General features: G+C 40.2%; 1 protein-coding gene across 1 annotated transcript in view; it reads left to right on the top strand.

Moving 5' to 3' along the window:
* thada (THADA armadillo repeat containing) overlaps positions 1-13,395 on the top strand; it is a 281,569-nt gene that overhangs the window by 260,609 nt on the left and 7,565 nt on the right. The window contains 1 exon segment of the mRNA XM_034184530.1: positions 321-443. Coding sequence (XP_034040421.1) covers positions 321-443 — 123 coding nt within the window.

The following is a 13,395-nucleotide window of genomic DNA, read 5'->3' as shown; positions in this document are numbered from 1 at the left end:
TCTTTTTAGTCACATAGCACTACTATTATTGTAAACACACATTACAAACACACCATAACCTTTGGTTGTTTTTTATCCACATCCTGTGAGTCACAGAGTTCTGTGTGAGCTTAGTTGGAGCATTTGGATACCAGACAGCAGTCATGTGGCTGTTTCCATGTGTGTAGGTGGCAGATGAGGACTGCAACACGGACACAGAGCTTGGATCTAATCACTTGCTATATATAATGTTGAAAGTCAATCAGTGAAATCAGATTTGAATCAGATATGCGCACTCTGACCAAATTAGTAAAAAATGTGTGTTTTTGTGTGCATGCCAGGTCTGTCCACCACAGTGTCTCTGTGGAGGAGTCTTTTCATGCTGTTGCAGGATGAAGATCGAGATGTTCGTGATTTGGCCGCTGACTTCACATCCGATGTACCACAGTGTCTTCTAAACACAGGTGTGCACTCACTGTGAACATGAACATCTAATCTGTGCAGACATACATGTGACTGAATCAACTGTGTTCTCCACTTGATTCCTTTAAAAAAAAACCTCACTGCTTCATACTGGATTTTCATGGTGTGGTGTCTTCTGGCTCACAGCTTGTTACAGGTCTGGGAGTCAAACCTAATGAGTTAATGTCCATGCTCAGCACATGTACACAAACACTGCGTTTTTTTGTGTGAGCTTGCACATTAGGATATGTTTGCACAAGCTGTGGACAGAGAAGTGAAATGACAGTCACAGACACCCACATGCACAAAACACCACAAACACATGTTGATGTTAAAGAGGGTCAATGACATCATTTCGCGCTCAGGGTTGGGAGCATTCCTGGAATGAAGGGCGCTAATTGTAGTTTGGGAGTTGGGATGCAAGATTCAAAAGTCTGCGCTAAGTGTGTGTGTGTGTGTGTGTGTGTGTGTGTGTGTGTGTGTGTGTGTGTGTGTGTGTGTGTGTGTGTGTGTGTGTGTGTGTGTGTGTGTATGGTTATGTGTCATTGTTGTGGGAATTTTTGAGGTTTGTATTCTGAAGTATTGTATGATGCCAGGTCTAACCAAATGGATTTGCCTAAAATACCTTTGAAATACATACACACAGACACAATCTGTCCTCGCTTGTACGTATGGCAGCATGAAAACATCCTTGCAGTTCTCACACTCCAGTGCACCGTTATCAAAGGCCTCACAGCTGTTCGATGTTAAGTGCCCATCACAAAGAGCCACAGTGTGACTTCCTCTAATCACAACATTCGCTTCCTATATTTTCACAGCTTTCCTCCAGGAGTAGCCCTTATTGTGTCTTTCCCCGCTGACAGTAACACATAATGTAACAGCAGATAGCACAACATCTCCTCAAAACTCTATGTCGTGTTCCTGCATGTGAGGGCTCATTCATAGAGGAAAACTCATCTCAGCTTAGATTTTGGACTGAAACCTGCTAAATGATACCTTTAGTTAAGATATGGTTCCTTATCTGTTCATATATGACCAGTGGAGGGTGAAAAGCACATTTTTCCTTTGCATGCAGAGCATATTTCATGTTCTGTGGAACCGTGAAGCCCTTTTCAAATTCCTGAACATGTTTTGTTAGACGAGAGGCACTGTGTGTGTTCCATATGTGCTTCTGCACATAAGGCCAGACAGAGTCAGATAAACTGTGGGATAAACATCAGATAGTAGCTCAGCGACATGAGTAAGATTTGGAGGTTTTCTCTGCAACAGGAAGAGAACACAATAGGTATAATTACAGACTGTGTCCTTGTGTGTTTGTGTGGATGTTCGTGTGAGTCCGTTTCTTACGAGTTATCCTCCTTTGTCTAGCCATATTTGCTGCACAGCTGCTGCTTAATTTTTGTGCTTGGATGTGTTTCTGCTGCTTAGCATGAAAATTCCTATATTTCCTTCAGGACACATGTCCCCTGGAAACATATGTGCAAGTGTTTGTGTCTTTTTGCCCTTCAGCCAAGCCACTGAAAATCTACTTTTACTTCCAAGATTATCATTAAAATTACATCCATGTCTTGGTTTAGCGTGTCATCTACAGTAGGAATGTAGTGGACATCACAGTGCAATAAAAAATAGGGAAGTGACCAGAGACTGCAAATATAGTGGACTATAGCTTCTCTGAAGAGGTGGTTTGAAGCTGAAACAACAGAGTGGTTCTAGATGTTACCATCTTGGCAGTGCCTCACTCTGAATAAATCCCAGTGGAGCATGGGCAAGACTGCCGTGACCTGTGTGGGATCAATGGAGCTCCAACACACCCCACATCTTGTAGTTATCAGGCACGATAAGGCTAACAGGCTAACTTTGGTTTGGGTGTTTGATTAGTACTGTAATTTCCGAACAATAGAGCGCACCTGAATATAATCCGCACCCAACAATTTTAAAAAGAAGCCGCTCATTGCCCGGCGCCACAGAGAAACACCACCGTGTTGATAACCATTCGTAAAATTCAGGCGGCTTTCGATGGTTTTCAGTCAAGTGAGTATCTGAGAAATTGTTTAACAGCTGGGCATGTTCCAACTTGCCCTGTAACGCTTCCAACGGAGGTGTTTCTCTGTGGAGCCGGGCCATGAACGGCTACCTGCTGACGCGCGAATCCGTCCGCACGTCTTTCATTACAAAATCTCCTTTAACAGTGGAATGTCCAGATAAACTGCTGATCCCGACCTCTTCTGAAACTTCTCTGTTCTCTCACAATGTCCTGGGTCAACAGAGGCTTAAATTTGGAAGTTTTCAGCTCGAAACAGGCTGACGGCGGCTCGGAGCGCGGCGTGCCCTCCGGCTCCATGGGTTGTCCTTAAAGCGACAGTAACACTCCATAATCTCTCATCAGCCCTTAAAATTTTCACCGAAAAACCAGCTGAATTTCTCGAATGGTGTCCACTTGGATGTGCCAGTTTCTGAAAAAATTTTGATCAAGCAAAGCAGCATTCTCTGAGCCATTCCTAAACAATGAAAAAATAGATGGGAGGGGTGGACCACTCCTCACTCAAAGCCTGCCCACAGGCGAATGACGCAACCGACAGGCGTGAAAAAACTCTTGCATGCCCACGAGGGTTCAAGCTTGTCTGATGTAATCGCACGTGATTCAAATCCATATAGTTTTTGAAAAAAATAATGTCGGATACTTTTCTAATAGACCTCGTAAATAAGCCGCACTTGTCTAAAAGCTGCTCCACTTTGTAACATGAGATATTTACACAGAAAGATTTTTTAACTTTTAATTAAATACATACTGTAAATGCTTTTTTTTCCTGAAGGTATTACACGACCAGCACGGCATCCAGTGCGCGCAGCATCTCTGCTCCACATGGAGAACTGAGTAACTTTAACTTTTTTCTTTCTTTGTGGATCATGAGATAATTTTATCGCTTGCAGCCAGGATTGCCTGGTGTCTATAGAGCGCACCTGAATATAAGCTGCACCCACCCATTTTAAGCCACACCGTGTGTGTGTGTGTGTGTGTGTGTGTGTGTGTGTGTGTGTGTGTGTGTGTGTGTGTGTGTGTGTGTGTGTGTGTGTGTGTGTGTGTGTGTGTGTGTGTTTTATGACCTGCCATTGCAGAGTCGAGTGTCAGAGGTATTAGCCATTTCAGAAGAAGGTGACGACTTCTGGCCCTTTGATATGGAGGACAGGAAGGGGAGCGGAGACAACACATACAGATAAAATACAAAACTCTCACACCTCTATAGAAGCAAAGAATTTTGTTCCAAAAATAAAATCAAATTCAAAATACGTTTAATACAACTTTTCAAATATGTTTCAATCATTGTAGCTGTAGGAACAATAAAAATGGCTTTTTGCTTTTATGTTTTCCAAGTACTTTTGTTGTTATTATTGTTGTATTCTTTAACCACATCTTGTTGAGCATCAAATTTAGGAATACTCTATTACTTCATTTAAATTTCTCAGAGGAAAATCCATGACCTAAATACCACAAATCCTGATTTGAAAATATTACATGAGTCGGAACACCTACCCTTCTATATATTTCAAGAAAATGTCATCACAAATAAAAGAATAAATCACAAATAAGTCACCCATTTAGTGCCAGACTGTGCCAGATCTGCTCCTTTTGCACAGCTCACGTACTGCAATCTCTTAAAACTGACATTGTCACTACCACTGCACACTGATAACATTGTCACAGAGAACAAGCAGAAGTGACATGAAAAATGTTGTGAAAACTCATTATTTTTATTTTATTTTTTATGATGAGTTGGAGTTACAAAGTTAATTTATTTTAGGGTTGGTGTTTAATCAATTTCAATAAAAAAATAAATTTCATTGAACCAACTTTCGTTACAAGGGGAGGGTTCCAATGCACAGACACAGTAAACTTTCATTTTCTATGACAAACTAGAATAAACCAAAAGCAACATTGCTTATCTTCATATACATGTTTCTTAAACAACCATGGATGTTGTTCTTCAAGTTTTTATTTCTATGCTGTAGCACCTTGGCTGTACCTCTGCTAGCCTTTTGTTCACCACTCACACCAGCACCATATGCAGAAGCAAAAAGCACAACATAAAGAAGCCAGTTGTTGTTGGCATAGCATAAATAATATAACATGACTTTCCTGAACCATTATGATAGTATTAACAAATTGTGAACTATAAAGTTCAAACAGATACATTTATTTATGTTGCCTACTGTGAATGGGCATGTTGGTTTTGTTTGTACATTATAAAATTAACTTTCCCATGATCAGTCTTGCTCTCACACTGACTTTTGAGCATTTATATGAGTTTGAAGATGCAGACGTAGCAACAAAGTACACTTAACTCATTTGATTTATCGTGTTAAACTTTTGCCATCGGCAGCTTCACAGTATATTTAGATTGATTTAAGGATTCATGTTATCAGTGCAGTCGTAATGTATTACTTTTAAAACTGAGTTTCGATTCATATTGGTTAATTGATACACCCATAGAAAATACAGTTACATTCATAAGTATTTGAATGTTGTTTTTGCTGTGATCCTTGGCATGGTAGGCATTGTAAAGATCAAAATATGTAGCGTTGATGGTCCTTGAACCAGAGGATATTGAATGCTAGCAACAACTCAACAGACTTGTTAAAAAACCTTCCAAAGGTTCAGTTCCATGCCAAGATCCAAAATATTGAGAATAGTAAACGTGAACCTCCATGTATTGACCTTCATCACATATTACAACAAAAATCTGCCCTATACTCATAAACCAACCCTCGTGAGGTACAAGAAAAAATAGGGCTGATAAATCATACACTTGTCCTATCAGTTTTACTGCCCTGGAAACTGTGGCAATAAAATCAGATAATAAAATAGGGCGATACAAAAAAAGACATTGAAAATGCCAGGCTTTGTATCGCCACACTTTTCATCCAATCAGGAGCCCTCATTTCTCTGTCCCACTAATGACACACCCCCATTTTGTGTTACCCTGGTGACAAGTGCAGGATCCTGATACAGGATCCAGATCATTTTAATCAACCTAGATGTCTGATCAAGGTGAGAGAGTTTTAGCTTCCCTAGCAGGGAGAATTCTACAACTTGAGTCTCATACTGAAGTTGTGAGACACCAAGAAATTAATGAAGAGGACACTCATGACTTAATAGAGAGACATAAGAACATTCCATAATTTACATATTTACATGATTTACCTGCGTTATTCATTCTACATAATTCATGTGTATAATTATTGTTCTTTATTTTTGTTGTAACATGTGATAAATATCTTATTACATGTCTGTTTATGTATCATGCCCTGTATCATGCCCCTCATATCTGTATCAGTCCGAGTTCGATGTGATAACGTATCCTCATTGTTCCAACCTACATTCACTGAAAATTGATGTGTTTTTTATATATATATATATATATATATATATATATATATATATATATATATATATGTATATATATATATATATATATATACAGTACAGGCCAAATGTTTGGCCACACCTTCTCATTCAGTGCGTTTTCTTTATTTTCATGACTGTTTAGTACATTGTAGATTCTCACTGAAGTCATCAGAACTATGAATGAACACATGAGGAGTTATGTACTTAACAAAAAAGGTGAAATAACTGAAAACATGTTTTATATTCTAGTTTATTCAAAATAGCCACCTTTTGCTCTGATTACTGCTTTGCACACTCTTGGCATTCTCTCGATGAGCTTCAAGAGGTAGTCACCTGAAATGGTTTTCCAACAGTCTTGAAGGAGTTCCCAGAGGTGTTTTGCACTTGTTGACCCCTTTGCCTTCACTCTGCGGTCCAGCTCACCCCAAACCATCTCGATTGGGTTCAGGTACAGTAACTGTGGAGGCCAGGTCATCTGCCGCAGCACTCAAACAGTCTTTTCATTCATAGTTTTGATGCCTTCACTGAGAATCTACAATGTAGTAAATAGTCATGAAAATAAAGACAGCGTATTGAATGAGAAGGTGTGTCCAAATATAGTCAAGATGGTGTTGGCGTCATGGCAAAGCAATGCAGTCTGACTGCATACATGTCAAAAAGGGATTTGAAAACTAGCATTTTCCCAGAGGGAAAATTTTGAGAACATAGACATCCAGAATCTTCTTACCAGAGCTATGAACCACAATGACCGGAAGAGCAAATCTAATTTAACTTCAGGAGCCCCCCCCCCCACACACACACACACACTCTCAATCCATGAAAATGACCAACAGACAAATACGTTCAGACTTACTGGCTCTGAAATCCAACTCTCTTCACCATTGCAGGACATATGCTGCTGTGGCAGACTCACGGGGGGAGCTGTGGGGGAATCACTTCATAGAATATGAAGTTAGTTAGATTTGGGGATCAGTTTATGGCAGAGATAAAGGTAGAGATGAGATGTAATTCACCATGTAAATGAAGGAAAACATCCAAAGGTTACGCTGCCAGTTACTGTCCCATAGTGTACAGTGTTTTGACAGGGTGGTAGGTTTCCACAAATATTCTGACCTTCAATCCAGGTCTGCTGCCTTGCTGGGCCACCATTGGCTCATAGATGAGTTTGTAAAGCAGCTGTCAAATGGAAGATGATTAGACATCAGTTATTTGAGGCCTTGTTGGTAGTCATCTTGACTTACTAGTCAGTTGAACATTACCAGTAAACTACACTGGAGGAACAGACATTGTTGACTGTTAGACAACTGTACCTTTATAGATGTATTTAAAAAAAAAACCTTTATTAACCAACAGTGAATGTTGTAGGTTAATGAAAGTAACAGACCATATGGAGCTAAAGGACACTAATTAACCAGATCACTGCCTCTTTTAGCCCAACAGTGACTCAGACATAACATCAGGTTTTGTGCCGGCTTACATCATGTGTGGCATTACTTAGCCAACTGAAGTGCTGAACAATTTCATATTCCATGACACTCATTTCAATTAAAAAAAGAAAAACAGAAATTGAAAGCAATAATTGTTAGAGAAATATGTAAAGTTGATTTGTAGCTGTAACCTTTAATTTTGTAATGGATAAAATATTTCTCAATTCCATGATAATGGTCAAGCAAATAATACCACAGTTGACTATGATACGTAAAATGGGAGAAGCCAAAAGAAATGAAGAAATGACTGAATAAACCAGCCACTGACCGGGCTGTGAGATTCAATCTGCATATTCTTAGACCATTATTTTCATGGTAATAAAACATGTTCAGTCTGTTTGGTACTGTTGTTGTTATGGTAACACCTTGTGTTGTTGTTTTGGTAACACCTTGTGTTGTTGTTTTGTTGATGTGGTACTCATCACACTACAGAGGAAGTCAGAGCGCACGGTGTTTACTTTTCACACCCCTCTCTGTCTCACACCTTTGTTTCCTGATCCCACAGCTCCACTGTAGAACCTGCTGTGTGTGTGTGTGTGTGTGTGTGTGTGTGTGTGTGTGTGTGTGTGTGTGTGTGTGTGTGTGTGTGTGTGTGTGTGTGTGTGTGTGTGTGTGTGTGTGTGTGTGTGTGTGTGTGTGTGTGTGTGTGAGAGAGAGAGGTGTTTGATGTGACAGTCTTGTTATCGACAGACGAGAGGGTCATGTGATCACCTCTGAGTGTTTGTGTGCGTGATAACAGTAGAACTGAATCAGGGAAGATTTTATTTATTTTTAGGCAGTTCCAAATCTGATTCAGAATCTCTTTCCTTGGATTTCAAGAATCACCCTTTGTTCTTCATAAAGGTCTACACGTTCATTCATTTCTTTTCTGCTGCTGTCCAGGTCTGGGTTGTGATGGTAGCAGACTAAGGAGCTCATCCTACATTTCCCTGTTCTCTGCCAGGTCCTCTAATTATTCCTGAGGGATCCCAGAGTGTCCCAAAGCCTGCTAGGAAATATAATCCTTCCATCCTCTCCTAGGTCTTCCCCAGGACCTCTTTCAAGTTGGACGTGCCTGAAGGCCTCCTGATGGAGAGATGATGCCAGGGGGCATTTTCACCAGATTCCTCGGACCACCTCAGCTATCTCATTCCAATGCAAAGAAGCAGCAGCTCCCCTTTAAATCGCTCCCGGATATTCAATGATACCCAGTGGAGGAATCTCACGTCCGCCATTTGTATCCGCGACCTTGTTCTTTCAATCATTACCCACAGTTTATGGCCATAGTTGATGTTAGGAGCATAAATCAGTTGGTAAATTGAGAGTGTTACCTTCCACCTCAGCTCTTTCGTCACTGATACAGCGTAAGCAGGACCTCAGTCGCAGCCCCAATTCATGTATCAATCTCATGCTTCATCTTACCTCCACTCGTGAACACTTCAACTCCTCTACTTGGCGTAATAGCTCTCACCTGACCCGTCGCTTCACACTCTGCTTCAAACCTGCCCAGTGAACACTGGAAGTCACTGTCTGAAGAAGCCAACAAAACCACATCATCCGTAAAAGCAGAGATGTTATTCTGAAGTCACCAAACTGGCCACCCAACAATCCTTTATTGTGCCTTCAAATCCTGTCCATGAACATCACCAACAGGATTGGTGACAAGGGGCAGCCCTGGCAGAGTCCAACACCCACCAGGAACAGGTCTGATGTGATGCAGAGAATGTGGACATAGCTCCTACTTTGGTCATATAGAGACCAGGTCCCGTGTTGCAGTGATTCTGGTTTTCCATACTCCTATAGCAACCCCCACCCACCCCCTAGCACACCTCTGGGCACCCGATCCTATGCCTTTTCAAAGTCCACATAGTCCCAATGTAGATTGGTTGGACATACTCCCATGCCCCTTCCAATATGTGTGCAAGGGTAAAGAGTCGGTCCGTCGTTCTATGACCAGGACAGAACCTACATTGCTCCTGCTGAAGCTGCTAGAAGTTGTACACCAAAGTCTAAAACTCAGACTAGATGATTTTTTTTTTCGTCTAAGTAACTGATTGAATCCAAGAATTGTAAACCAAATTCTTCTTGTTTTCTGTCATTTAGCAAATAGATCCATTAAGTAGTTGTTTCAGCTCAGACTGTAACTGTACATTTGAAATTGTAAAATGAGCTTTCAGATATTTAATGGCACAAAAGTCACAGAACCTCTCCTTTTTTCCTTAGTTTTTACGATTAACACCTGCTCATATTAACAGTTGTGGCCTGTGTAATAAAGCCTTGGAGTGTAACAAACCTCGGCTGTGGTCCAGGTGTATTTGAAGGTCCTGTGCTGTGGTTGATGTGCAGCCTCCAGGTGAGGTTGGTGTAGATGAAGTTGGAGCTTCAAAACCATCTGATGCTTTAGTTGTGGGTGGAAGAGCAGTGGAATGAACGGCCACTCTGGTAGACATGATGACACCATACTGTGAAGCAGTGGACTGTAGGACATGTTTGACATTTCTGACATGTGGGTGAACTGACAGATCGCCAAAACCATGCATCTCCATACATCCACTCATTCACCTTCTCCTCATCCTCTGCTCAACAGCCCCTTTTAAACAACTTTTTCAAAGCCACAATGTTCTGCTGTTATTCTGCGCCGGCACTCTGTGTAAACACCTACAAACACTGCGGGAGTGTTGTTGTCCCGCTGTTAAGCCGGCGGTGGTGGTAGTCAAAGAGGTGAATCAGCGACTCTACAAAAGTTGGAAGGTGCAACAGGAGTGAGATGTTTTGAGGATGTTACATGTGCTTCAGACTAGATAACTTACAAGTGGGGAAAGCAGTGAATTGTTTTCACTAACTTGGTCTATTGAAAATTTAACTCATGCTGGACAGATATCCTTAAAACTTGGTGGGACCATTACTTGAATAGATATCTAGACGTGATTAGATTAGATTCTTTGAAGGACAGTGAAAACTCTTTTTTATATCTCTGCATCCAGGAAGCCTAGATGGATCAAACTTTGTGGGGAAATTACTTTGATAGCTATGTAGAGATGATTGGATTTTGGAGTAGTTTGGTCAAAAGTCAAAGGTCAAGGTGAACCTGGTTTAAAAAAAAACAAAAACTTTTTGTATATCTCCAAAACCGAGATGGATGATCTAAACTATATATTGATTAGAAAAATATTTGGGATTGATTGGTATGAATAACGTCAAAATGAAGTCACACAGACGTCAACGATGAAGTTGTACATAGTCAAAAACACCACTGCCCTCTGATGCGTTTCATTAAGAAAAGTCATACGTGGAAATGAACTTACTGCCATACTAATAAAGAACCCCCCCCCAAAAAAGTCGATTTATTACTACAGTGCTTTAGACTTTTCCAACAGTACTGTTAAATGAAAGAATATGAGCTAAACCCCTCTTCATATATTTCCTACCTAACAAACAGAACACATCACTAAGTGGAAAGTCACAGTTTACTTACTGCATTTAAGATATATCAAATTATGTAATATATGTACTCTTGCATCTTAGTGTTGCGTTTTATAGTTTACATGTAAAACAAACAAATCTGTAGAAAAGCCTCTTTATGATTTTTGAAATCAGTGGTTTTACCATTTTTTGACTTTAACGCCATCTAGCAAAAATTCTTAAAACTATAATTAACTCCATCACAATTATATAGCTTTATTTAGAGAAACTTTAACCACCCCAAAAACAACCCCTCCAGGTCTGAGTGCTATAACTTGCTCTGGAAATGATTTTTAAATATCACCAGCATGCACACAGTGGTAGGAAACCGAAACACACCTCATCATCCTGTGAGAACACGCTCCTAAACAAAATAAGAAGGCTTAGACAACAAAACTCAGACTCTTCATGGTCCACTCAAAGAAACGAGGCCGAAAAAGCAAATGAATTACTACTGCAGTGCAACATGAGATGAGGTCTAGTTTTACCTGAGACAGAGCATTGAAAGAGTCATTTCTTTTTTCTGGGATTTAAAGGATTTGTTTTAGTTTGGAGCAAAGCCTTAGTGCAGCGTGATGTCAGGCCGTCCACCTTTCTTCTTGAATATTTTCTAAATGTTGAGGCAGAAACACTCTTGAGTGTTGTCTCACCTTCTGAGTAAGAGGAGATTAAGCAATATTTGGATTAGGAAGTCTGGATTTTGTGATCTCAGTTGCTACAAGGAGTGTACAGTAGTGTTCAGAATAATAGTAGTGCTATGTGACTAAAAAGATTAATCCAAGTTTTGAGTATATTTCCTATTGTTACATGGGAAACAAGGTACCAGTAGATTCAGTAGATTCTTACAAATCCAACAAGATATGCACACTCTTAAGGCTATGAAATAGGGCTTTTAGTAAAAAAAAAAAAAAAAAAGTAGAAAAGGGGGTGTTCACAGTAATAGTAGTGTGGCTTTCAGTCAGTGAGTTCATCAATTTTGTGGAACAAACAGGTGTGAATCAGGTGTCCCCTATTTAAGGATGCAGCCAGCACCTGTTGAACATGCTTTTCTCTTTGAAAGCCTGAGGAAAATGGGACGTTCAAGACATTGTTCAGAAGAACAGTGTAGTTTGATTAAAAAGTTGATTGGAGAGGGGAAAACTTATATGCAGGTGCAAAAAATTATAGGCTGTTCATCTACAATGATCTCCAGTGCTTTAAAATGGACAAAAAACCAGAGATGCGTGGAAGAAAATGAAAAACGACCATCAAAATGGATAGAAGAATAAACAGAATGGCAAAGGCTCACCCCTTGATAAGCTCCAGGATGAACAAAGAGAGTCTGGAGTTACCTGTAAGTGCTGTGACAGTTAGAAGACGCCTGTGTGAAGCTAATTTATTTGTAAGAATCCCCCGCAAAGTCCCTCTGTTAAATAAAAGACATGTGCAGAAGAGGTTACAATTTGCCAAAGAACACATCAACTGGCCTAAAGAGAAATGGAGGAATATTTTGTGGACTGATGAGAGTAAAATTATTTTTGGGTCCAAGGGCCGCAGACAGTTTGTGAGACGACCCCCCCCCCCCCCCCCCAAACTCTGAATTCAAGCCACAGTTCACAGTGAAGACAGTGAAGCATGGTGGTGCAAGCATCATGATTATGGGCATGTTTCTCCTACTATGGTGCTGGGCCTATATATCGCATACCAGGTATCATGGATCAGTTTGGATATGTCAAAATACTTGAAGAGGTCATGCTGCCTTATGCTGAAGAGGACATGCCCTTGAAAGGAGTGTTTCAACAAGACAATGACCCCAGGCACACTAGTAAATGAGCAAAATCTTGGTTCCAAACCAACAAAATTAATGCCTCACAGATGTGAAGAAATCATGAAAAACTGTGGTTATACAACTAAATACTAGTTTAGTGATTCACAGGATTGCTAAAAAAGCAGTTTGAACATAATAGTTTTGAGTTTGTAGTGTCAACAGCAGATGCTACTATTATTGTGAACACCGCCTTTTCTACTTTTTCTACTAATAGCCCAATTTCATAGCCTTAAGAGTGTGCATATCATGAATGCTTGGTCTTGTTGGATTTATGAGAATCTACTGAATCTACTGGTACCTTGTTTCCCATGTAACAATAAGAAATATACTCAAATCCTAGATTAATCTTTTTAGTCACATAGCACTACTATTATTCTGAACACTACTGTACATGCTCGCGCACGTACAAACCCTGCACTGACTGTAGATCTGACAGAGAATTCATACTTTGATATGGATCCATGATTGTGAAGTGTCTTCAGCAGGTTCCAGTCTTCTACGGGTACGATGTCTTCCTTTTCATATGAACTCCAGATGCCTTTTTCAAGCATTTTTTGTGAATTTCTCTTCAATTTCTCATACCTTATTTCATATGACAAGCTTGTATGAACACGCCATGCCAAATTCAGCAGAAACCCACCTTCCATGTGATAGGGTGATGGGTAAGTCTCTTTCACAGAGATGAAGGACATCTTTCATAGCTCGATAAAACAAAGTTGGTCTCAATTGATCTGGTGCATCAAACTTCACCATGCACCTTTCAGGTTGTCCTTGTTTTGTGAACACTTTATTTGATGAGTTAAAAAATAATGGCA

The sequence above is a fragment of the Thalassophryne amazonica genome, chromosome 13, assembly GCF_902500255.1.
Source record: "Thalassophryne amazonica chromosome 13, fThaAma1.1, whole genome shotgun sequence".
Classification (NCBI taxonomy): Eukaryota; Metazoa; Chordata; class Actinopteri; order Batrachoidiformes; family Batrachoididae; genus Thalassophryne; species Thalassophryne amazonica.
Note: the sequence above shows the minus strand (reverse complement) of the source record. Positions and strands in the feature narration are given on the sequence as shown.